General features: G+C 40.6%; 1 protein-coding gene and 1 long non-coding RNA gene across 6 annotated transcripts in view; one reads left to right on the forward strand and one right to left on the reverse strand.

Annotated features, from left to right (window-relative positions):
• Gm30489 overlaps positions 1–14,735 on the forward strand; it is a 146,979-nt gene extending 132,244 nt beyond the window's left edge. For 2 of the 4 annotated variants that reach the window (XR_001780898.2, XR_382194.3), the window contains 2 exons: positions 10,743–10,950; positions 14,544–14,735. This is a non-coding gene — a long non-coding RNA (predicted gene, 30489). Of the gene's footprint in view, positions 1–6,579; positions 7,207–10,742; positions 10,951–14,543 lie in introns of all 4 variants that reach the window. The other 2 variants (XR_873243.2, XR_873245.2) reach the window with 2 other exon arrangements.
• F13a1 (coagulation factor XIII, A1 subunit) overlaps positions 1–27,689 on the reverse strand; it is a 183,067-nt gene that overhangs the window by 89,056 nt on the left and 66,322 nt on the right. For both annotated transcript variants that reach the window (NM_001166391.1, NM_028784.3), the window contains 2 exon segments: positions 15,715–15,833; positions 11,785–11,892 (listed from right to left, as the gene is read on the reverse strand). In NM_001166391.1, the coding sequence (NP_001159863.1) occupies positions 11,785–11,892; positions 15,715–15,833 (227 nt within the window).

The raw sequence follows: 27,689 nt of genomic DNA on the forward strand, positions 1-27,689 counted from the left end.
TTGCACTGAAAGAGGTATATGAATGGCCAGAAGTGTATGGAAAAGTGCGCAGCCTCACTGCTCATCAGAGAAAATAAAATTAAAACAGCAAGTGGATGCAGCTATGTTCCACACACTAGGTTTGACAAATCACCAAGCACAGAAAAACCTGCAAGAAAAGTAGACTGTCATGAGTTTCTGGAGGAATGTGAAACGTATGACTATTATGTCTGACTAGCCCTGTGGATGTTGCTGAGAGAGAACTGCTGGTAATATCCCGCTCAGCTGTGGGCCTTGTGTGTAAGGGTGCTAACTAGACAGGCAAGATGTGCCCACAGGTGCCACAGTCCCAGGCCTGTTATGGGGTAATGGACCATTTTCTGATTGGATTTATGTCTGCTACACAGAAGGGAATTCATGACTGGTACTGTAAGTCTGGTCAAATGCTCATTCCTAACCTAGAATCCATCTCCAATTGATAACTGCTGGCAAAGACAAAACTTCCTTCTTCTCCAATGGAGTCTCACTGGGCAACGAACTACATTTAAGGGCAGTTTCCATGCCCAGTAGTAGATGGCCAACACAAACTGATATCGATGATACTTTTGGAGGTATTTTTTTGTCTCATGAGACTTTGCCTAGACATTTTCCCCTTTACCTTACAAATCTTTCACTTTTATATCTTATTTTATGCAAATTTTGTGTGTGCAAATGTGTATGTGTGTGCCAGTGTCTATATGTGTGTTTCATGCTTTTTTTTGGTTCTTTTTTTCTGTTGATTTGTTTGTTTTTTCATATTCTTATTTTATTTTACTATTGTTGTGGTTGTTATTGTTAGTTAGATGCCTGAGAGAGAAAAATGATGTGAATTTGGATGGATAGGAAAGTGGGAAGGAAAGTGGGAAAAGATCTGGGCAGTGCTGGAGGAGGGTAAACCATAATCAAAATACAGTGGATTAAACAAACAAACAAGAACCTATTTTCAATTAAAAGGTATTCCCATGGCTGTGGAGCTCACTGGTGCTAATGGGGAAGCTGCTACTGCTGTTTTGCTAAATGTATATGGTGTGCCTGTCACATTACCATCTATAGATAACTGTGCACACCTATAGAACAGTGTTGTCTGCTTTAGTCGGGGAAGCTTCTCTGTGCAGTGGTCAATGATGACCACAGAGAATCATAACTGGGCAGAAGTCCCGAGAATAAATGGATGTTGTATGTTCAGCCCCAAATGGAACATTTCTATTGTTTCCAAGGCTCTGAGAACCTTAGGAAAGAATGGGTGGAAAGTGTAAGAGCCAGAAGAAGGCAGGGCTGGTGGGTGAACAGACTTCCAGGCACAGTATGCCCATTATACCATTGAACTCATGGCTGCTGTAATCACCTGTACACGCTCTCCATAAGAGTGGGACTGCCAACATCTTGTCGAGGAATGGGCAGGGCCTTATGGGGTCCTACCTCTTCCTGAGGATTTCCACACAGACAATGGTTGAGGAGAGAGACTTTTATTCTCCTGTGATATAGCTGCTGATAAGACACACATGCTTCTACCCTCTCCCTTGTAAACAACCTCAATGACACATCCTGCATCACCTGCACAGAAAGACATGAGCCTAGAAGGGGAGCTACTTGGAAAGAGGAAAGGAATTAGTGGAAGTTGGGAGGATAAGAGAAGGTAGTGTGGATGAATATGATAAAACTGTACCATATATATGTAGGAAGATGTGAGATAGAACCCACTATTGCATATAATCAATATATGCTAGCAAAAAACATTGAAAAGGCCTATTTTGAATGCTCATAGCAGCTGCATAATGATCCAAAAGGGGAATCATCTAGAAGGTCCATCAATAGGCAAATGGGTAGATGAGTTGCAATGCACGAAACAAAATTCTGTTCCTAAAGATAAAGACTTATGCAACAATTCATGGAGTGAATGAAGCCAGTCTTACTCCATCTTTATGAACCTATTCCTGTGAGGTTCCAGAGGAGGTGTATCGAATCCAGTGCAGCAGTCCTTGGGGTGCAGGCCAACCAGGAGAAAGGCAAAAGAAGTTCTGGAAACATCTATATTTTGCTAGGACTGAGTATGATTCTCATCAAAATCCACACATTATATTTATACATTTGATAGCAATGCTTTTTACTGTATATAATTCATTAATCTAAAAATATAACTAACTCTAACTTATACAACTCTATAATGAAAGACTTAACTGACCTGTTATAACCAGTGTGTGTGTGTGTGTGTGTGTGTGTGAGAGAGAGAGAGAGAGAGAGAGAGAGAGAAAGATGTGTGTACACTCTGATAAGGGTAAATACTTAGAGTTACTTTTCATAGTAACCATTACACTACTACAGGACATTCTTAGCTCCTGTGTTAGTAACTGAGGACTGTGGCTTGGCCACACTGTTTCTTACTAACCATGTGTGAAATTACTTAATGAGGATAAAGATGGAAACTGAGTTCTAGCTCCCAGTGTCTTCTTTTCCATCACTGTATCCCTACTGTGTGTTATGGAGCTTGTTGGTGTACATCACTTGTTCTCAGCCTTCCTAATGCTGAGACCCTTTAATACAGTTCCTCATGTTGTGGTGACCCTGCCCCCCCAGTCATCAACTTATTTCATTGTTACTTCATAACTGTAATGTTTGCCTCTGTTATGAATCATAATGCAAATATCCAATATGCAGTTGCCAAAGGGGTCGTGACCCACAGGTGGTGAACCACTGGTGTAGAACAAGTTGTCAAAAAAGATTCGAACAAAAGGGGTGGATGTAAAAGGGGAAATATAAAGAAGACAGAAAAGGAGACAGAAAGGAAAGAAGATGAAAAGGAAATAAAAAAGGCAGAAAGTATCTGTCCCAAGAGACCCCTAGGCTATGCTACACTGTAGCCATCTGTCCTGGAGATGTTGGTCCCAGGAGAAGAGAACAGCTCGGTCTGCACAGCTTGGAGGGAGTGCTGCAAAGCAAGCTCCCGTGCTTTAGAAATAGCCTGTGTGATTACAAAATAGATGCTGTGTTGAAACTCATTCCAGGAAGCAATTCGGGGGAAGCAGACATTTAGATTGACTATGATTATCACATTGGAGAGATAGCTTGTAATAAATGTCTGTTTTTCTCCAAAAATATGGGACAAACAGGCATAAGAAATGTAACCTTGATAATTGAGAAGCCAAGCTGTTTGCCCACAAATGGAAACTTCATTACATTGCTGGCTTTTACCTCGAGGGAAAAAAATGAAGTCTGAACAGTTCACTGTCCCTCTTTGCCCCCACCTGAATTGACTCAGAATGAGAGGGTGACAGGAATTATATTTTTACTCCCAAGAAGAAGACAGGATGAGGATGCATCCAGGGATGTATAACATCCTGTTTGCATCGGTGGGGTCAGGCAGCCAGAAATCCACTTCTAGTTCTGTGACCTTGGATAAGGTCAACTGACTTTCTGATTCCCAGACCCACTCCATCTGCACATTGCTTATTTAAGGAATAGACATATTGTCTTACAGGTGGCTCTGCAGATAACTTCTGCTAGATAAAAATTGTACTTTTCCTTGCTTTCTGATTGATGTGTCATTGTTAAAAATCTTCAATAAACAGAAATGAAAATGTCCAGCAATGAGAGACTCATGGTGCTTGGTAGGGAATGGATCTGTCCTGATCTGGCTGAATCACCCAAACTTCCCTGGTCATTCTGGATCCACTGGTACCTTCTACCTTTAGGAAAACCTTGACTTCAGCTTCCATTCTAATTTAGAATCTCACCATGTTGGATTGCTATAAAGTTCTTCATTCATGTCATTTAATAGGTTCTCCAACATGTGTCTCATGGGTGTGTCGACTGATTTGGTTGTGTCCTTACTGTAGGGATTCAGAAACTACCAGTGAGCTTGCAATTTCCAGCCATTTCCAAATGAAGAATGCCTTTTCTGATGTGTGTGCGTGAACCATGGACGTAGATTACAGCAATGGAGATAAAAGCTGATAGCTTTGAAGGCAGAGTACTCTGAACAGGGTCTCATCTTCCAGGACCCTTTATCTAGCAATGGCCAAGAGACTGGGAATTTGCAAATAAATAGTGAATGGTGGAGACATGATTCTTACAACATACCAATGGAAGCTTTATCCCCCCCCTGCCCCCGCCCCCCCCGAGATGGTAAGGACTCACATCCCTGCTCATGCACAGACAGTCTGCTAATAATTTCCTCTATCACCATAGGGAATACTGACCAGAAACTATACAAATGAGGTACAAGAATGGGGGAAATAGCCACTTTTACCTTATCATGCTTTTTAGTAAGTGCATGTTTAAGAAATAAGGAATAGAGGAAGAGCTGTACAAAAGCTCTTTGGTGGTAGAAGGTGGAGGGCAATGACCACAGTCTCTGTAGTCTAAGACAGGGGCTTTTGTATGCTTTACAGACCAAAGAGAAATTTGGGTCTTTCCTTGTACCAATCTAAAATTTCAAACTTAGAAATTCACATTTCAAATCTCAAAATATTAGGGGCTATATCATGGCTGATTGTATGGCCAGAGAATAGATTTTGTGCATCAATTTCTGACTTCCAGGCTTATTTGGAATGGGCAGGTGTGGGATCCCTACATTGAGCAAATCTTAAAATGTAACCTGGATATTTGTAATTGAGGTTTATTGCATAAAAATGTAAAACGTTTCCTCAACATCACATCATCATTCAAGACAGGCAAGGAACCAACCAAAAGAAAGAAAGAAAGAAAGAAAGAAAGAAAGAAAGAAAGAAAGGAAAACACAAAACAAAACACCATCCCCTGTGGAGTTGCTTGGCAACATGACCAAGTAGTGATGATGTAACTGTGTCTTTATCACAGATGGAAAAATATTCTATGAATTGAAGAGTAAAGGAGGAGAAAGATGGGCTAGGTGAGAAAGTCTTTATTTTCAGTTGATCTTGACAATGGCAGGGGACTTGAGGATCAGTAGCTGCAACGCTGTTGTCTCAAAGGTCCGAGGAACCCGAGGCCTGCCTGCAGCATGGTCACTTTGATTTACTAGCTGTAGTTCCAACTTTTTTTTTAAATGGCACTAAAGACTGCACAGACCATCGATTGGTGGAAAAAGTTCAATCTTGAGTTAATTCCCTAAAGGCATAGTCAGAGCAAGGCATTAATGGGGATTAATGATGGCATCGTAGCTCGATATTAGCAAAAGACCATGGTTAAAAATAAATGTGCACACCTCAAGGGAGGCTGGGCCGTCTGGACTGATGGAGGTGTGAAGCCCTGGAATTCAAAATATGTAACTTTGCTGATATTTATCTCTTTTTTTATCTTCTCAAATCGCTCATCAATTTAGCTTAAAAAAACATAATTGAATCAAAATATAGGGTCCTGGGATCAAGGGGCTATAAATGTTGAGACATCATGGGACAACTATTAGTTGGGCAACCTAATGTTGTCTGACTTGTAAAACAAGTGGCCCCAGAGGAATATATTTCAGTGCCCCTCTCCACCTATATTTCCCTCCAGTGCACTTTGTACCCAGTAATCTGCATAGAAGACTCACTGTGGATAAAGACTTTCTGTGAATAACAGCAGGGCTACTTGTCAACTACTCCCATTATCCTTTGATCCAATAGCTCGATACTCTGCATAGGCCCAGATAAGTGTGCAGTTAAACTGAAGAGGTTTTGTTGTTCTTGCTGTTGTTGCTCCCATATGATCCTATGCTTATTTCCATCAGAAAATTTTCTGTGTTGCATCGGACTTTCTATTTCTATGTCAGTCTTTTTCATGACATTATAAGCTCTGTGAGGGCAAGAACTCTGTTTGGTTTACCACCATACTCAATGACCAGATACTTGCTGAATAAATGAGTTGAGATTTACCAGTATCAGTAGCATCACTACATTACTGTCACTATTACCACCATTCCCACCACCATTCCTACTGTCCCCACAATGACCCTCATTATCACCATCACTATTGCCACGGTCACTACCATTAACACATCTGCACCACTACTACCCTCATCCTCACCTTACATCCCCTTACCAACCATCCCCGTTTCTATAAGCACTACTACTACCACATCACCATTGTCACCACCATGATATCATTGCCACCATTACATCATTGCCACCACCACTACCATCACCACTATTCCCATCCTCTGCACAATCATCCTCAACATTATTGTTGCTATTACCTTAAGGTCTATCACTATAATGTCACCATAAATATCAACATCACCACCATGGTTACCACTACTGTTACCCTAAGCACACTCACCCTCACTGTCACTATTTCCATGACCGTCACCGCATCACGACCAATACCACCCTTGACTCATCATGGTCATCACTATTACCATCACCACCATCACTAACACCATAATCACTGTCACTACCACTGTAACCACTATCACTGCCACATATTACCAACACTATTGCTGTCATCATTGCTATTGTGTCTCTAGTACCACAGCACATTTGGCATCTAATTCTCTTGGGGACCTCTTTCCCATTGTCCCCATATTCAGATGTTCTAACTCATGCCTTTCTTCACTTATCTCCTTTCTTGAAATCCATTTATTCTTAGGGATTTGTTCTTTTCTAGGTGACAGCCACACAATTTGATACAGTAATTGTGCTGTTGGCAATAATATGCTGGCAGAGATGCTCTGAAGCAATATGTTTTGAGAGAAAGGACAGTGCCTGGTTCCAGCTCAGCTACTTATTTCCCACATGACCTTGAATGAATGACATCACTTCCAAAGGCTTCTGCTGTCTCATCTCAAAGACCCCTGGAGAGTCTTCTAGACCCTGTGAGATGATTTTGATGTAGATTTTCTATAAACAAAGATGATGTGTGTGTAGGCAGGGCATTTAGGACTTGAATGATGACTAAGCAGACAGGTATTTGCAGTAAGAGAGGCCACTGCAGCAGCAGTAGCTGCATCCCCTGGGGAAGGTGCCAGAGCCAATCAGTCATGGATTAGAAGCTGGCTTGACAGGCAAACACCAGCAGTAAGGACAAGCTATTGTCACAATGGTCTCCTCATTCCAGGACTGCTCTGTTCTTTCCACAACCCATCACAGCACAAATGTTTTTATTGTTAGGGTCTCAGAGACCTTTGGGGTTTTAGAATCCATGTCCTCTGGGGTCTTAGAGCCTATGTCCTTGGGGTCTCAGAGCCTGTATCCAGATGCTTCATTGAAACATAGAGCTGCAACTGAATGCCAGGTGAGTGAGCTATCTTTTCATATGGTCCAGCTCATCCTTAACTTTTCCCCAATCTTCCCATCAAGTCTCTTGGAGGGCACTGTCATACCAGAAACAAGGACAACAATGGCTTTGAAAGGGAGGAAGTGTAACTTGGAACAAATTCTTTGTCTAATTTCCTGTTTTCCCTCTTTTCTCTCTTAAAAGAATCTACAATATAACTTAGTAAAACGTAGCATTCATTACTTAGGTGATTTTAAATTAAACTTCATCCATGTGTGACCATAACATTTCAGGCTCAGTCAGCAAGATTATAGGAGTTTAGGTTGTTCTTTCCTTTGGGAAAGACCAGTGTCTCTTGACTTCCAGATACTTATCAATTCTCCCTGTGTTCTCATCAAAGGGAAGCAATAGCAAATAAAAATAACAGGAGCAGATACTGAATATATAAAAAAAAATAAGAAAATGTTCATTAGAAGAACAAAATAGATCTTGCTAACAGTGTTTGTTTGGTCATTTGAATATGCTTGGCCCATGGGAAGTGACACTATTAGGAGGTGTGGCCTTGTTGAAGTAGGTGTGGCCATTGGAGAAAGTGAGTCACTATGAAAGTGGGTGTCAAGTCCTATGCTTAAGCTCCACCCAGGGTGGAAGATAGTCTTCTCCCAGCTGCTTTCAGGTCAAGGTGTAAACTCTGAACTGTCCAGTGCAATGTCTGCCTGGATGCTGCCATGTTTCCTGCCATGATGATAATGGACTGAATCTCTGAAACTGTAAGCCAGCCCCTATTAAATGTTTTCCTTTGTAAGAGTTGTCATCGTCATGGTGTCTCTTCACAGAAATAAAGCCCTTACTAAGGCACATGGGAATTTCAGGTGTTTGGCTAAAGAGAGAAAGCTTCATTTGAAAAAGGAAGAGAAGTATGTCCTGGAATTAAGTGCTCTTCCCTGATTCACATGGCTAACGGCAGAACCAGAGCCAGGACTCTGTCTCCTGATACAGCTACAGGCCCTCCTATGCAAAACAATTTCCCTGGTCTCTTCAGCAAAGCATGGAAAACAGAATTGAACGAAGCCTATTATGCAGGCAAGAAGAAGGTGTTACCTCCATTTTATAGGTAGGAAAACTGAGCACAGACTCCATCTTTGTTAGGGGGATTTATACACCAAGGAACATTTGGCCATATCTGGAGACATTCTTCAATGTTTCAGCTGGCATATTATGGTGTGTTCATGGAATTTTTGAATAGAGGCTCAGGGATGCTGTTGGGCAATATATTGCACACACTATCAGTACAGCAGCCATCTGAGGGTGGATAGACTGTACCACAAAGATTTTCATCAGAAAGTTGTCTGAAAAGCCAAACTCATTATTTATCTTATCATTTGAAAGCTTGTTATCACTTCTGTGTTCCTATAGCCTCATACATAGCCATTTTCCTGCCATCTCCTTGCCAATCTATGTGCCATGACCACAGAAAGCCAGTTTGTCTTTGGGGCTCCAGTCATGCACTCCTGTGCTATATTGATGCCTGTTTTACTTTCTTCAAGTGTCCAGCCAGAGCTAGGCTGCTTCTCCTCATGGTTTCCAGGAGCAGCTGCATCAGGAAGCTTCTGCGTGCAGTGACTCCATTGTGTATGAAATGGAATTCATATATAGTTTGTGTGGTCCTCTGGAAGAGTTTGCAGGCCATATGCATCCCCTGGAATCTATGCATAGAATCTGTGGTCCTCTGGAAGGGTTTGCAGATCATATGCATCTTCTGGAATCCATGCACAGTCTGTGTGGCCCTCCTGAAATGTTTACCCATCTCATGCACCTCTGTTCTAGCGCATCTGTTCAGTGGCAGGGATGAGATGCATTGGAAATGGACACGAAGCTATCAGAGGTTGGGGGCCAGCTCAGGAGAACAACATGGCCATCTAACTGTGAAGTCTGATTTTGGCTGGATTCGTCCAGCTTCAAATATGTCCTTGTTGTAGCTTCCAAATGCATCTTTTCATATCTTAAGAAAAATCTTTAACTGGGAAATAAGAAGATCTGCTCCCTTTACATATACCTTTGTTCTTTACTTAACTTTATGCTGAAATCCCACTGTGTGTTTCCAGTGATCATGTAGGGTCTGTCTATATGATCAGAAAATTGTTTTTCTATGCATCACCATCTTAGCCAGTTCTGGAGGCTCCTTGTTTTAGCTTTATAAATCACTACAGCTGAACAGATTTTGGAAAGACTCACAAAAGCTATTTTGAGGATTAAAGGGGATAACAGGGGTGAAGAGGTTTTCTCAACTATCGAACTTTCTATACTGTGAAGAGTGGCATGGGGAACTAAGGGGAAGTGGAGCTACCACTTCAAATTGCTCAGAGCAGTACCTATCTCCTTTAACACCCAAGGTCATCCCTTCCAGAAAACAAACCAAACCTCAACCACATTATTCTCTATGCAGATTTTATCTCCCTGGTACCAGGCTGTGTAACCGTGATGATCATTTTCCAAATTAGAACTTTAGAGAGAGAGGCTCTTTAGAGCTAATGCCATTTTGAGGCAATTTAAATTGGTGTTATGCCTGGTCAGAGGCAGCCACAGACAGTGTGGGTTAGATTGTCTCCTTTTGCTTTCCTCTGTGCTGCTTTGGATTGGCTTGTGATTTCTGCATTTGGTGGAAGTATGCACAGTGAGTGTGTAAGGCCAGGTTGAAGACTGTGTTATTTTAGAATGAATAAGAGGGAGACAGTTCATATCTTATCACTCCTTCTTCTTGCTTCTCTTCACTGCAACATGTCATGGTTGCTTCTAAGGGGAACTAAAAAGAATTAAAAATTAAGAAAAAAAAGAAGGGTGGCTTCTTTTCCATGTAGAAAACTGATCTGGTATGTGTTGTACAAAGATGACCTCCAGATATTGCCAAAGGCTTTAGGACTAAATTATCTTTTCATCACACCATGCAAATAACATGAGAAAACAAAACTTTTTTATTTTATGCATCTAAATACACATGTTTATTATTTGGGGGTCAGAGGTTGAATGCTCCTTCCCCAGGGCTTCATACATGTTAAGGAGACCCTCTAAGCTTTTACCGCTAAGCTGTGCCTCCAGCCCCAAGCTGTCCTTAGATGTTAGGTTTTGCTTTCATGTTGTAAGACCCAGCACATCTTAAATTTCCATGTAACTCAGTTCTTAATAAAGTCAGAGTCTCTATTTTTAGCACCTAGTCAGAATATACATACTATATCTTTCCTGGCCATGTAATTATGTGTCAACAAAACTGATTTTGTTTGACTCAAAAGATTCACAAAACAAAATTGAAGATAAAATTCTTCCAGGGAGAATTTTTTTTTTAGAAGATGTAAAGGCATTGGCAATATAACGATGTTCTCCATTCAATCTTCCTATGAGATAAATGTGGCCTACCATAACTGAGTAATACTGTGCACCTGGACCAGACTTGATGCTCATTATGTACCAATGATTGTCTGAGTGCGAGGGATACAGTACAGCTTAGGACCAGGTAGTCCTTTAGTTAACTTCCTAACCTGATCCCTGCATTCTTGCAGATGTCTTGGGGTCCCCTACAGTGAGTCATGCGAAAGGGAGAATGCATTCACAGGTGGAGTCGGTGGACCTAGGTTCTGGCAAAAGCTTTATCACTGACAAGCTCTCACCATCCTGTTTTCTTGCTTGTGTAAGTGATGGAAGTGACGACTAGCCGCTCACTTATCTTACAATATTTCCAGGGAGAAACCAACATCCACATCATAAGAGGTAAGGTTCTGCAGTGTGGTCCCGTTGCAAAGAAACTAGGGTTTTACTGAGTGTTTATTTCTTCATACCAGATTCATTTTTGTTATTTGTATACATGTTTTGGGGTGCTGTACACATGAGTACAGATGCTCTTGGGGGCTGGCAGAGGGCATCAGATCCCCTGGAGCTCAGGTTACAGTCACTTGTAGGCTTCCTGATGTAGTGTTGGGAATTGAACTTGGTATATACACTCTATATTGAATCAACTCTCCAGCCTTAGCCATTTATTTCCTTAATGTTTCCACAAGCGTAAACATGGAGAAAAGTCATGTCTGAGGTAGCAATCTGTATCCTGTGTTTGACTGGTTGGTCATCTGATTACAGTCATTAACATTTTTGTTGTGATCATTTCTTAATCTCCAGACAAGAGATTCTTAGATGCTCAGGGGTTGTCAAGATGGCTCAGTGGGTAAAGGCACCTGACACAAAGCCAGACAATCTGAGTTCAATCCCCTGGTCACATACGATGGTCAAGGAGAACTGATCCCCCACAGGTTATCCTCTGAGGTCATACACATGTGTGAGATCACACATACACACACACATAAAATAAATATATACAACATGATAAAAAGATTGCATATTTAGTTGTTTAATGATATCCATTATCTTCTGTGAAGCAGAGCCACATATAGCTTTGAGTGAAAATTTTCATTTTGTAGCATATGGGAAAGAAAGAATTCAAGGCCAACCAGGCACCCTGAACTCAAACCTAACACATCTTTCTGTGAACTAACTTCTATTCTGACACCAATGGCTCCCACACTAGATTTAGTCATCAGCACTGCCTCTTACCATTGCTGATCCAACTCGGCTGACTTTGATGGGGTTGCCTCTGCCAGAAAGGTCCATCTCAGCTTTGTCCATCACATACAAGCAAGTATCCAGGATGCCGTCTTCGAACTGTTTGGGAGATAACAATGAGAGACTATTTAATCTCCACTTAACAAAACAAGATGAGCTGAGTCCAAAAATAAGATGTCACCACAGCCTACTGCTTAGAAATGTGGAGGGACCACCTGTAACTTTTAGCATGAACTATTGAAGAGAAGGAAAGAATGCATCCTTTTCTTTTTTTTCTTAACTTTTCAGTAAAGGAGAAACATAAAGGAAGCCAGAAATCTGAACAGAACCAATAGAGAGCCAATGTACTCAAAAACCACACACTGACTCAAGAGTCTTTAGAACACTCTACAAGTTCATTAAGATCCTTGCAACAGTGCTGGAGAGATAGCTCAGCGGTTAAGAGCACTGACTGCTCTTCCATTGGTACTGAGTTCAATTCCCAGTAACCACATGGTGGCTCACAACCATCTGTAATGGGATCCAATGCCCTCTTCTGGTGTGTCTGAAGACAGCTACAGTGTACTCACATACATAAAATAAATAAATCTTAAAAAAAAAATCCTTCCAACAGATGGATGCATTGCCCAGAACACAGTGATTTTTCAGAGTCACTTGGAAGTCTTAGGGCTCAAAAGCAACTCAAGTTTCTATTTTCTCTTATTATTATTATTTCTTTTGTTTAAGATGGCTGTCTGTTTCCTAATGAGAGACTGTAAGAAGGAATGTGGATTTGGTTGGGTGAGGAGGAGGGGAGGATCTGGGAAGGGTTGGGGGAGAGGAAGCCACAATCAGAATATATCATGTGAAGAAAAATCTATTCTCAATTTAAAAAATAAAAGACTGTAAATGACTGTCAGGTGTGCCACTGGAAGGCACTCCAGCTCATTTTCTTGTACGTGAAACAGGAAAAGACCTCATGTAGTGAAAGTTCTTGATACCCTGCTTTGAGACAAGGTGATTTCTAGAGCCTGGGAGGGCATTTTAGAGAAGCATTTTAGTATGTGGTAGAGTGCGGGGGGGTGGGGGGTGGGAATGGGGCTGGGAGCTAGTTCAATTTTCTTGGAAAGGATCACTCCTCACAGGTGCTTCTAGAATTGTCTTAAAAGAGAATAAAAGCCAAATTAAAAAAAAAAAAGACAGATGAGGACATTTTAGCTCCACTATACTACAAATATAGTAGAAGATTCCTTTCAATATAGAAACATTGGAACATTATCCACCCAAGTATTATGACAGAAACTACAATCTTAATGGCTAATTACTATGTAATTGCTTATTAAATCTAGCTAGAGTACTGAATATGGTGTATCCTAGAGAGCTGGGATATACAAAATAATATGTAATTTAGGCACGCAAATAATTATGTTCATGGATATATACATAACACATTATTTTTGGGTCTCACCTAACAGCCTATCTCAATTGGGTTAGCCAGTAACCACAGCATTAATGGCACCATCAGAGAAATTATTGTTTCCCTGCATCTCAGCAAACAAGGAGCTTGTTGTGTTATTTTGTCAGAATGATCTAAGGTGATGGCCTTGTTGAATAATGACACAGAGTCTTTTTTTTTTTTTCCTTACTCAAAGTCACGCTTGCCAAGTCTAACCTGACTGTGCTGGGATGCCATTCTAATTTTTCTTGATTCCTTTTTGATGACTTTCCCCTTTACTAGCTACCTAGACAGCATCACATTAGGATCACAAATGGCCTCACACCTGGTGTAGTTTGGGAATGATTCGGGTCTTCAGAAGAGTGACACTGAGTTGATAGACCCTTTAGGAGTGGCTGGTGCGAGCTACTGAAGTCACAGGAGCACTGACTTGCCTTGAGAAGGGAAGAATGCAGTCTCCAGAAGTGAATTGCTTCTCTCCAGAGCTGTTGTTATACAACAAGGCTAGCCTATATGCTTGGCCTGTTATGTGCATGGTTAGTTCCTCCTTTCTTTCTTGATTAAGTTGTAATGACATTAAGGGGATCTTTGCAAAGGTTGACCAGATCCAACTGCCCAATCTGGGACTTTAAGCTTCCAAAACAATGAGGTACATAAACCCCTTTCTTTGATCAAGAATCCAGCCTTAGTTTTTCTTTTATAGCAACAGAAAACAAAGGCAGCACCTAAAGGCTAGGTCATGGGGACTTGAGGCAAGGGTAACCAACAATCGATAATAAAGGTGGCATGTCACTTAGAAAGAGGTAGGATGGTGACTAGAGGGTCAGACATGAATTAAAAAAACAAATCAAGTCCCATAGACTATATTTTCACAGGACATCAGAGATGCAGATGGGCAAGCCCAAATACAGAATGTAATTCTTAGGGGCCAGGGTGAAGCTAGTCCCTAAACTGTGCATGGTGATAAAAGTTCCTGATGGGATTGACAGTTATACTGCGAGAGGGAGACAGGGAGATTCCATATGAGCTTCAGTTGCCAAGGCAATATTATGTGACCTACTGTAATCAGATACCAAGAAATCTCTCCCTGGGAAGTCAGAGCAACAATGCTCAGTTCCAGGCATTTCTTCCAGACACCCCTGAAGGATAAAACGCTCATCCCTTTCCTGTTGATAACCAACTAATATGTCCAGATCACAGGACATTTATGTATCTGTGGAAATGTCACTTAAACCAGAGTCAGAAATAGCAAGTTGAATAGTTAAAATTATAATATCTTAAGGAATTACTGTTATCTGCTTTTGTCCCTACATAGTAATTTGAGATTGCAACCGACAGGAACACTTCTGGATATTTTCTGGAAAAAAAAATCTAGGTAAGGCATCCTTGGAATATTTTTTCCTTAACAACTATTGTCAATAGACTCACTCACACTTTAAAATATATACATTGATCTTCTCTATTTAAAATGCCTTTCATGGCCCAGTCGGCCATCATTGGGAGGAGAGGCCCTTGGTCTTGCAAAGATTATATGCCCCAGTACAGGGGAATGCCAGGTCCAGGAAGCGGGAGTGGGTGGGCTGGGGAGCAGGGTGGGGGGAGTGTATAGGGGACTTTCAGGATAGCATCTGAGATGTAAATGAAGAAAATACGTAATAAAAACTGTTTAAAAAAAACACCTTTACTACTATTTAAAGAAGTGTTAAATGACTCTCTAATAGAGCCAGTATAAAGGGGAACAAGATAACATGGAAAGAAGTGCTTACACGTATCCCTTGTAATTATTTTTATTCCTTTGTTATTATTCTATCCTTATAAAATCTTCCAAAATGCAAAACAAAAATATTAAAATGTCTTTCATTACATTTTTGCTTATTTAGTGGTGTGTGTGTGTCAGAGAGAAAGGGGGAGCAGCACATGTACTGTGGTGTCCATGTGAGGTCTAGGGACATTTTGGGGGTGTCAGATCTCTCGTTCTACCTTGTGGGGTCCTGTACCGAACTCAGGCTGTTAGTTTGGTGATGAGTTTCTTTACTCACTGAGCCATATCATTGGCCCCTAATACTTTTTTGTTTTGAAAGTATTCCTTTAAATTTGGTGCACTCTGCTATATTCTTTTCATTAAAATATCTCTATAAGCAAAAAAAAAAAAAAAAAAAAAAAAACTTTCAGCCCATTTCAGGTTGAGTAATGAGACTTCATGGTTTCTAAGTTGCCACAGTATAACTCAGGCACTGCCGTGCTATCCGTTGTCTCCGATCTCTGGGACATTTGTAATAAGAGGAAGATTGGTGGCTCCAGCTGATAAATTATGCAGTTGTCTCTCTGAGTTCCCACTTCCATGCACTCTGTCTTGGAGTCTCAGATCCTGAAAAGCAGGAAATTATGCTTTTCTAATATCGATGCATGGCACCCGGCAGTAATAAATGTGACAAAAAATATTAGGGAAAACTGTCCTTGACAGTGATGAATTTTAAGTGGCTCACCTGGCCATAGCTCCAGCTTCTGCTCTTGATGTCTTTGAAGTCCCCATAAAATATCACTCCAATGTCATTCAGGACGTACTCTTCTCTTTCCTTCTCATCATCCAGATACACAGCGTCCTCTGCATCAGGATGGGAATACAGTGACCTTTAACTAACCACTCGGATTCCAAACCCCTGCAAGTTCACGCTGTTACTAGGCTGAGAGTCAATCTACCCAGAGAAAAGATAAGTGTTTTCTTTCTCAAAGCATAGCTCATTCCCCAATATTTTTAGCCACAGTGAACATAATCAGTACCAAAGATCAGTCTGTAAATGAGGACATTTGTCTGCAAAATGCTGACAAACTCTGGCTCTGGATGTCTTGAAGCACAATTAAATTGACATGTCTCATTAAACATTCTATGATGTGGTGCTCCGTGGACTCACAATCAGATTCCGTGGTGCTCAGGCAAATTTCCAACCTGCTGAAAAGTAGCTCAACTGAAAAGGATGTTTGAAATAAATCTGGGACATGTTGGGGTGTGTGCAAGCATCATTTGCTATCCCTCCCTGTGGTCTACTGGTTTGAAGGAGGAGGCAGGCTGTCGGTTATCTCTTAATGAAAAGTCCTTGTGGATGCATTGCTAGGTGTGTGAGCCCAGCAAGCCTGCTCAATTAGCTTCAACCATTGCAAGGTCCTTTTGGTGGTTCTAATCTTAAGGCCTCGCTCCCACCTACTTAGCCATCTGTCCGGTACATATTCCTAGGCTTAGGAAAGCATCTTCCACACTGACAGGATCATACAGGTGTAGACAATACTCAGGTAAATTTGCATTAACTGAAACAAGGCCAGTCCTGGCTCTGACTGAGGGTAAGGTTTATTGAAGTTTTCTATTCTTCTCCCATCTGTATATTAATTAGTCTTTAAAGTTGTGTCCTTTTCATTCTCTGATCCATTAAAGAATCTCTAATCTCTATCTTAGGTAGTAATACTCAACCCTGGCTGAACATTACAATCACCTGGAGAGATTTGCCAATGAAATTCTCAAAGAATAAATAAATAAATAAGTTCCTTATTTGATGTTAAGACTTAGATTTTGTGGGTGCTCCAAAGGTTCATGCATTACTGGTTTAGTCTCTGGGCTGTGTCAGTATCACGGATGGTGGAGCATTTATACATCAGGGACTTGAGGAAGCAAGTGAGGTCACTAAGAGACTGAATTTGAATGGGGTTTTCAAACCTGGTCTCTTCCTCTTTCTTTTTCATTTCCCAGATACTGTGGACAGGTTCTTCACCATGCACGTTTGCCACAATGTTCTGCCTCACCACAGCCTGCAGGCAATAGTCCAAGTGACCATGAACTAAAACATCACAAACCATATGCCAATAATAAACCTTTTTTAAAAAAATATATGGATTTGTCTTGGACATTTTGTTTCTGCATTGCAAACTGGCTAACATGCCCATGCTGTACTCTGCATCCACCAAGTCTGAACACTAGGGTGGGATCACATGCAGATATCAGGAGTTTGCTTTGTTTCGTAGCTTCCCCCAAATGATTCTCATAGCAACCAAAGTCACACCCCATCACTGCTCCAAGACTGGCTGAAAGACAAGCAACATCAGCATCCTTGGTGGCCTAAGAAAACTATCAGTCCTCTCTCCTACACCCCTTAGTCTTGGAGAGTCAGAGTTTGCATGACAACTCATGGGATCGTGGGGAAATCATAAGCATGGTGGGGTCTGGCAGGGTCTGCTTGGTCCTCATCCTACCCTCTCCTGCAGTTTTCACTGAAGCCTTGGGAACTCCTTCGCGTATTCTCCAACAATTTCTTGTAGCCTTTCTTCCTAGTCTTTGCCTCTTATTTCCCATTTTCATGGATTCGTGTAACACACACACACACACACACTCTCCATGACTGTTCTCTCATTATACAGTCTCCATCTTGGCTGATCCTCCTGCCTTTAGCATCGCACTGGCTCTATAGCTGTGCACTATTGCTCTCAGTTCTACCTGATACATCTTTATCTAAATCAAAGTAATATTTTTAAAAAGACATAAAGGAAATAAATTATATTTACTAGTACATTTGAGACTTTAGTGTTTTATATGCTATAAACTTTAAAATGTGACAAATTAGAGAAATGTTTCCAAAAGTAATTGTTACTTATTTATAAGTACTGGCAAAAAATTTCCCTTTATGCAAAGAATTCTGGTAAGTTGAAAGAGACTTTCCAAAATATTCAAAACAAAATTAGAAAATGAGAGACAGTCCATAAAGGAGGAATTACAAATGGAAGATAAATACAGAAAGCATAATTTATTAATTAGTAATCTAAAACTGTAAAATAGCAAGTGACATTTATAATAAATATATGTAAGGTAGTGGATTTAAACTTAAAAGACCTAGTATCAGCTAGTATGTGTCATACTGCCAATCTACTGATAAAATTGTACGATATTTTTTTAAGGCAACTATTTAATTGGTAGTGACCTAGCTTCAGTGTAGAGCTTGGCTCTATCTATCCAGTGAAAATAATTCAGAGGTACATCAAAAATATTTGGAAGAGCTGCAAATGTAGCAGAGGATGGCCTAGTTGGCCATCAATGGGGGAGAGGCTCTTGGACCTGTGAAGGCTCTATGCCCCAATGTAGGGGAATGCCAGGGCCAGGAAGCAGGAGTGGGTAGGTTGGTGAGCAGGAAGAAGGGGGAGGGGATATGGGGGTGTTTGGAGGGGAAACCAGGAAAGGGGACAACATTTGAAATGTAAATAAAGTAAATATCTAATAAAAAATATTTGGAAGAAATAAAAAAAATCCTGAAATGTTCTCCAACTTTCCTAGGATATAAGAAATACTTGGTCATTGAAATATACTTGAAAGAAACTTCAGTGGTAATAGGAAGTATGTCTGTAACAAATCAAGACTTAGATGTGGAAACAAATCAAATGTGAAATATGTTCAGTCAGGTGTGAAAACATGGATCCATATACTCCCGCTATTACTAAATATTGTTTGAAAAGACAGAAAATATGTATGTATATATGTACACCAAATGAAAATCATTGGGGAATGCAGAAAGAACACTCGTCTAAAAGAACAGAAGTTCTTGGACAAAAACGTTCAAGAACAAGATAAATATGAGAAAAGGTATGGTGGTTTGAAAGAAATGGCCCCACAAGCTCATGTTTGAATATTTGATTTCCAGACAGTGGAACTGCTTGGGAAGGATTAGGAAGTGTGGTCTTGTTGGAGAGGTGTGTAACTGGGGGTGGACTTCTCTCTCCCTCTCTCTCTCTCTCTCTCTCTCTCTCTCTCTCTCTCTCTCCCTCTCTCTCTCTCTGTGTGTGTGTGTGTGTGTGTGTGTGTGTGTGTGTGTGTGTAAGTGTGTGTAAGTGCGCCTGCTGCCTGTGAATCATGAGGCCAGCCTGGTCTACAAAGTGAGTTCCAGGACAGCCAAGGCTATACAGAGAAACCCTGTCAAAAAACAAAAACAAAAACAAAAGAAAACCCTCTCAGTTTCTGTTCCAACATCATGCCTGTCTGTTTCCCACCATTAAAATCATACACCAACCCTGTAAGACAATAAACAAGTCCCCAGTTAAATGCTTTCTTTTATAAGAGCTGTCTTGGTCATGGTGTCTTCTCACAGTGATAGAACTGTAACTAGGACAAGAGGCACAATGAATTGCTATTAAAAAAAAAGAAAAAAATTATTACAGCATTGGATCAAGAAACATGAGACTAAGCTGAAATTCTTCTTCCTGAAAGGAAATAAAGAAATTATCCAACATCACTGGGGCTATGACTGAGGGGTAGCTAATGATGGAGAAACAAAAATCACTGTAAAAGAGTAGATTTCAGATATATTAGAATTAATATTGATTTTGAAGTACACTGGCCATATTCATAAAGTGCTAGGAAACAGCTAACTAATTTGAACACAGAGAAATCAGGAAAGACTGAGAAACTAACACACTAATAGAGGAGGAACTATAGAGTTATATATGACTATTTATAATTTCCAATGAAATTATAGGAGTAAGCTGGTATCATTAGCCCAAAGGAGAACTTTGTAATGGATGTATGAGTGCAATAAAATCAAATTCTATTGATTAATCTAAACATCCATATCTATTGACTGAATACACACTTGGCATGGGTTAGGAAGTATTTTTATACCACCAAGGAAACATTCAGAATGTTTGAGACTGAATTCTATCTCGTCTTAAGATATAAGTAACTACTTAGCAGAAAATGCCAAGGGGGTTACAAGCACATATTTCACGACTAAGAATATGGTCTGTTCTATATGGCAATGCTGTTTCATAAATGAGTTTGTGGTAAAGCAAATACATAAATGAAGATAATTGCTGAAGACATGCCAAAAAGTTAAAATTATAGACACTGTCTTGAACAACAAAAAATCCATGTAAAACAAATTTTAGATTGGTAAAATTTGGTTAAGGAATGGGCAACCAAGAACTCTTGTTGATTTTGTTATCATTATTATATAGTAATATAATAGACAATACCAGGGATATATTCTGAGAGATGTTTTAGCTATCTTTATTATTTTCTGAACATCATAAGGTGTTTTCATGCAAACTAAAGCAGTTATGATGTCACTAGGCTATAACACTATGGGACTACTACTATATATCAAGTTGGAAAATATGCAATTGTGTGCCACATGACTTTATGTGTATGCACAGATACACATGGATCTCTGTATGGCATGTTGTATGGCTGGAAGGTATGTAAATGGATTCTACTGTACTAGTCTTTTTGCTTTCAAGTTTGTTTGAAAAATTTTATAGTAAAAAATAAGCTTTCCCAGTGGACATGAAAGAAAAATTAAGTGAAAACATTGAAAAGTGTCTAATTGGATGCAAAAATTCAAAAGATTTAAATTCATCAATACAATCCAGATGAATTCAGCCAACACTCAGACTTTAGAAGCCTGAATGTTGATTCAAAAATTTGACTGAAACAAAGAATTTGTAAAATTTTCCTGGAGTAATTTTTTTTTAAGAAGAAAGAGAAGATGGAAGCTTCCTTCTGACTTTGGTTAACTTTGGTTTATGGGGATTTAGCAGAAGTGTAACAAGAAAGGCATTGTTGCATGTAGCCTGTGACATCATACCTTTCTTGTTTTCTTTAGAGAAATGTAGTCTGGCAAATATGCTGGTCTAACAATGAGTATCTTCATAGCTGTGCAAGAAGAGGAGTGTCTCTCATGTGAAGTAGGATTAACTGGTTTAGAGGCCTCATCTATATGAGCCCAATATGAACACTTTGAGAACAAATGTTCATCTATGCATGCCATAGGTTTCCTGGTTCTAAATTACAGAGTCTTACTGTGAACACAATTAACTAAGGCAGTGTTACAATTAAAATTAGTATTGGCATGGCAACATATAACACCTAGGTGTGCATTGGATCTTAATATGTAGAGAGATGGTTTTTAAAACCTTTGAGCAATGATTGACCTGATCACTACATGTTGTTGTGACTACTGCTTGTCTACATGGGAAAGAAGTTTCTGTGACATCTCATTCACCTGTGACATGAAAGCATATCGACAGGTTTAAGATATGCACGTGTCTCTTCCTAACAGTTCTTAGCTTCCTCAACATGGTCCAGGTAATACCACATACAGAAGCAAAATCCACATTAAGTGTATGCCAAGATGTTCAACTTCCCTAATAATCAGAGAAATGCAAGCTAAAATAACAGTAAAATAATCATGATTTCCCACTGTATCATCAAACATTTAATTAAAAAGGTAACACCCAACAATAATAAGGGTAAAAAGAAATGAATATTAGCTCATATTTTGTCTACACTAAATGATGCCTTTTATTAAGGGGTTGTTTATATTTTAAATTGGGCGGTGTGTGTGTGTGTGTGTGTGTGTGTGTGTGTGTGTGTGTGTGTGAGAGAGAGAGAGAGAGACAGAGAGACAGAGAGAGAGAGAGACAGAGAGAGAGAAAGGCAACTTCCAGAAAAGACCAGGAGAGGACTTCAGAGCTAGAGGTGGAGGTAGTGAGCTACCACTTGAGAGCTGAGAAATAAACTCATGTCCTCTGCAAGAACAGTATGTTCTCTTAACCACCAAGCCATCTCTCCAGCACCAATAGGTACCATAGCTTTTTAAACGACTAATTTGTTAGTATTTGTGCAGATTTTAAATATGAACTTACCACTAAGTAATGCTGTTTCTGAGTATCTATGGAAGCATATTTACATACAGCATTCAATACATGTTATCTAAATCACTAAGCAAAAGGTATTCACTGGTATGGAAAACTCTCAAAGATGCATAGTGTGGGGAAGCAAACAAAGTATGTAAATATATTGTGATTAAAAATCCAAATGCTTAGCTGGGCAGTGGTGGCATACACATTTAATCCCAACCCTAGGGAGGCAGAGGCAGAGGCAGAGGCAGAGGCAGAGGCAGAGGCAGAGGCAGAGGCAGAGGCAGAGGCAGAGGCAGAGGCAGAGGCAGAGGCAGAGGCAGAGGCAGAGGCAGAGGCAGAGGCAGAGGCAGAGGCAAAGAGGCAGAGGCAGAGGCAGAGGCAGAGGCAGAGGCAGAGGCAGAGAGGCAGAGAGGCAGAGAGGCAGAGAGGCAGAGGCAGAGGCAGAGGCAGAGGCAGAGGCAGAGGCAGAGGCAGAGGCAGAGGCAGAGGCAGAGGCAGAGGCAGAGGCAGAGGCAGTGGCAGAGGCAGAGGCAGAGGCAGTGGCAGAGGAGGCAGAGGAGGCAGAGGAGGCAGAGGAGGCAGAGGAGGCAGAGGAGGCAGAGGAGGCAGAGGAGGCAGAGGAGGCAGAGGAGGCAGAGGCAGAGGCAGAGGCAGAGGCAGAGGCAGAGGCAGAGGCAGAGGCAGAGGCAGAGGCAGAGGCAGAGGCAGAGGCAGAGGCAGAGGCAGAGGCAGAGGCAGAGGCAGAGGCAGAGGCAGAGGCAGAGGCAGAGGCAGAGGCAGAGGCAGAGGCAGAGGCAGAGGCAGAGGCAGAGGCAGAGGCAGAGGCAGAGGCGCAGTTGGATCTCTGAGTTTGAGGCAGGCTTGGTCTACAGAGTGAGTTCCAGGACAGCCAGGGCTACATAGAGAAACCCTATCTTGGAAAAAATTGTGGAATATGTGTACAGTTGGTTTTCTCTGGATAGTATCTAGGATTGGAAAATGGTTATTTGCTTTTTGTCATATGTGTGAATTTATGTACATGTTCTAAAAGACTGTATATTGCATTAGTTGTCAATTAAAATGAAACCATTAAAATGTATTGAATGTAGAAATACATCAAAATATTAATAGTTGTTCTTTCCAATTTTTAGATATATGAGGTCATTTTATGTGATGATTCTTTTTTCTTTTTTGGGGGGTATATGGTATGTGTACAAGTATGTGCACTTGTGTTAGGGCACACATCAGTGTAAAAGTGTGTGTGGAGGGCACAGGTGATATCCAGTGCCCTTGGTTGCTCTCCACCTTATTCATTGAATCAGAGTCTCTTGCTTGAACCCAGAGTTTACAGATTAAGGTCATCTGACTTGCCTGCTTGTGCTTGGGGTACAAGTAGTCTGACACCTATCCAGCAGTTACAAGGTGCTAGGGATCTGAGCGCCAGTAACTCACACTTGCACAAGTGCTTTCCCCACTGAGCCATCTCCTCACATATTTTGTGTTTCTGTAAAACTTTATCAGAAAAAGTCATTTTTTGAAAATGTATTTGTATTTAAGTGAAACTAAACCCAATCTATTTATTAAAATAAATCTATTTGATTTATTATTTATTTATTAAAATAAATCTATTTATTAAACTCAATGCAATCTATTTATTAAGTGGTTAAAATGTCCAACTACTTTTTCTTTATTTTGGAGATAGGGTCTTACTATGTAGTCTGGGTATAAACTCAATATCCTACTGCCATAGTCTCTCGAGTATTGACTTTATAGGCCTGTACCACCCTGTCCATTTTACACCCAACTTAGATGTGTTAATTTCTCTTTAAGAACAATAAGGCTGCAATTATCAATGTCTTCATGTCTTCATTACATGTCATATGACTAGAACTTAAGTTTTCTTGTGTCATTTCCATACCAGGCTGGATTAAGCCTTGATTTCTTATTTGTCAATGGTGTTGGAGGAACATTTTTTTTTTCTACTTGAAGATGGCCCTTCACTCACTGCAAATCTGATTATTTACTAAACAAATATATATTTAGTATCTGCCATAAACTTTTAACATTTTATATAACTCTAACATTCAGGAGGCTGGGGCAGGAGAATTGTTAATTTGAGGGTAAGACTGGGCCACATATGAGACCATCCCTTCCAAAATGCACAAAGAAACTACCAACCCTACCCCAACTAACTCATTGAAACTCATGAAGGAGAGATGAGATGAGAAAGATACTACACTAGATGCATTTTTCACCCAAGAAAGCTGAGGCCAGAGCAGGCAAGTGAGTTTCCCAAGGCCACAACGCTAGTGAGATTTGAAACCAGGATTTGATTGTTTACTGTCTCCCATGCCACCAACACAGTAGGTCCACCATGGTAAGGAAGGTACACGCACACAGTAGGAAGTGAGTAAATGCCTGTTGCAGACTTAAGAGATAAAGACAATGTCTTTAGCTTAGACTGTGAGAGAGGTCCAAAAAAATAAGACTTTACCATTGTGCTGTGAGTTACTATTGATGGGATGTTATAAATCTGAGATCTGTGAACAGGCAGAGCTCTATGACCCACACTAGGATACCCTGACTTAAATCTTACCTGAAATCAGGCAGGCATAATCATGAATCCTCAACAAGGTAAGGAATGGGAAACCCAATTTTAATTTTAAATTTATTTATGATTTTAAAAGAAGATTAAGGGTAGAAAGCTGCATTTTATGTCCCCTGTTTTATTCTGTTCTGTCCCTTTAAAATGCAGCTGTTAAAGATGAATCAAAATAAATAAATAAATAAATAAAAATAAAAAAATAAAAAGGACTTCACTATGGAAACTCCCCAAACTCACTTTTTAGAAGGGATAATAAAAATAGGAAAATGTAATCATGTTTATCTTTAGATATTTGGCTGGAAGTGGTTGTTTTTATTTGTTTTAATATTTGGGATTGGTTCCAGAAGGGGAGTGGGTTTTATCAGTCCCAAGGGAAATTTGATTTCTGCTTAGCCAAGTGGACACTGCATAAGGAAAAGAAACTAACAGCTAATCTTTGTTCTAGAAGTCCCACAATTTGACTGCTTGGTAGCTGTGATGGCGGGTGTGCACTTGTGAGGGAGCTTTGGGTGAGGGCATAGAGAGGGGAGTTAGGAGTAGGTGGCTGATAGAACCAAATGCTATCTTGGGTCTACTAAGGACTGGGTTCTCAGTAACCTTTGGCAAAGGACCCTCACTGAGATTAAACTTGGAGGTAAACAGATTATACAAGGTGCCACTGGCGGATGTGGCACAGTCTCTCCATCTGTTTTCCCTGACAGATCTGTCACGGAACACCTCAGAATGCCCTGTAAATAGCCACCCTTCCGGGGTGACTAACAACATCCACGTGGCAGTAGTAAAGAATGACTGCCTCATTTATTTTACTGTTCCTTTGCTGAGAATTTTGTGGTAGTTAAAAAATAAAAGAAAATTGTGGGCTGCAAAATATTTAAGACTCACATATAAGCCTGATTTTGGGCATCCCTTTGGGCATTACCACTGGCCTCTCATCCAGAATAAGGAAGACTTTAAAACAGACATATAAGGACAAATGCCAGGCCCATTGATTTTTTAGTATCTATATAGCCCCTTTGGGAGAAGGAAGCCATTCATCAGTGTGTAGGTTGAAAAACTCCTGGTATTTACACACTCTTTTAAAGTTAAAGCAGGTCCCATGTCTAATACCACTAAGAGTATGGGTTTAGCAAAACAATAGCTGAAGGATCAAAGAAACTGTGGTGGTGGAAAGGCATTTCCATCAAGGGTTGGTCTTGCTTCTCATCCTTTAGGAATAACAATGTCTCCAAGCCCTTCAAAAAGGCAAAAGATAGCAGTCACTATTTCTGAGAAGGCATAGATTCACAGGAAGGGTCAGGATGCCTTTGGCTGACCTCCCTTTCATTGCTTGGCATCCCTTTTTTGTGAAAGTTGAGACGAATCAGAAGAGGGATGAACCTGCTGGCTGTGTGCCCTGCAGGCATGCTAGAGATGACGTTTTTTGCTTCTGACAATAGAACACACTGGAATCATAAAGAAAGGCATTTCCAGAATCTGGTCATTTTATTCTGGAAGGTCCCAAACCGCTTCCATCTTGATAGTCTGCTATAGCCATTCAGGAGTCCTTTGTCTTATATCTGTTAACTCCAGTATAGAAGGGGACCGATGAGACACTAGAGGGTCTTTAGTGACTGGGCCATTATTGTTCTCTGGAAACATGATGCATGGTGCTATAACATGCACCAGCTTGTGAGTTTATTTGGTGTGTACTACTTTGTTGGCTTGGCTGGCTGAGGACTTTTTAGTTTATGTGTCTTCAGAAAGTAAACTATTATTCATGAAGCAATTCTACAAAGAAAATGCCAGCGATTCTTTGCTTAGCTGTATCCTCTGAGGGAACCTGTGCCTGTATTGGCACACTTTCATTTCTTCTCCTTTTCTCCTAAAGAAGAGTTTTCAACTGATCTCACAGCTATCAACCTCGTTTTCCTTCTGTGTGTTTGTATGACTTTCCAATATTGACAAATGGTTGCACAGAATTGTGTCTCCTGGCCATCTAAACGTTTCTCTAGATACATAGTCTAGTTGACTTTCTATTATGATAAACACGGTGACCAAAAACAACTTGTAGGGGGAAATGGTTGACTTTCTCTTACAGCCTTCTACTCAGGGAACTCAAGGCAGAAACCTGGAGGCAGGAGCTGAAGCCCATCATGGAGGACCATTGCTTACTGGCTTGCTCCCATGGCTTGCTCAGCCTGCTTTCTTATACAACCCAGAACTACCTGTATAGCAGTGACACTGCCCAAGTGGAATGAGCCCTCTCACATCCATCGTTATTCAAGAAAATTCCCCACAGACATGCTCACAATCAAACCTGATGACCTTAGTTTGTGTCAAGCTTAATAAATGGCTTCTGTCTTGAAAATACAATAGTCACTATAAATGGATCCAGACACCCAAGTGTTTGTCCCAGTTTGTTTCCTAATTTTCTATATGACCTTAACCAATTCATGTGATATCAGCAGGCCTGTTTCTTTTTTGAAATATGAGCATGACAATTCGATGTTGGCCTCTTGGTGTGGTGTTCATCAATTCAGCTGGCAGATACTCCCTGAGCTCCGACTCTGAGCTTTGGGTAAATGAGGGTGACCCTATCCTCTCTCCCTTCCTCTTTCCTTAAAGTCTTCTCCCCTCCAATTCTCTTTTTTATTTTTCTCTCTCTTTTTCTTCTTCCACCCCCACTTCGTCTCTTCTTCTTCTTTTGAGAGAACAAGAAAAGCTCATCATGTAGCCCAGGCTGGCCCTCAACAGTAATTCTGTATCATCTTCCCAGCCTCATGCTGGAATTACCTTTGTACATCACCACACCTAGCCAAAGGTCACACTTTTCCAAAACACAGGAGCTAGGAAGATATAACCTATGCTCGTGCTTTGAAGACTATGAAAATTATCCCATAGAAGTAAACAGAAGCCACATGCATGAATGTGACTCTAGATTAGAGCCTTTCATCCTCCCACCTTCCAGAACCATCTTGTAGAAGAAACATTCCTGTGAGCTGCCTTGGGTCTCTTCTGATTTCAGTACCATTTGAAATGATGCTCACTTGGTCTAGAAAGAATGATGATTCAGATGGTGGAATGAGTGATTTAGCTATCTTCCTTACCTCATTAATTCCCAGCAGGGTTCATAGAGGCTCACAGAGATTGAAGCAGTTACAGAGCCTGCGTGTGTCTGTGCCAGGTCTTCTGCATACGTGCTGTGATTGTTTAGTTTGGGATTTTAGT

This window comes from Mus musculus, chromosome 13 (genome assembly GCF_000001635.26).
Source record: "Mus musculus strain C57BL/6J chromosome 13, GRCm38.p6 C57BL/6J".
Lineage (NCBI taxonomy): Eukaryota > Metazoa > Chordata > Mammalia > Rodentia > Muridae > Mus > Mus musculus.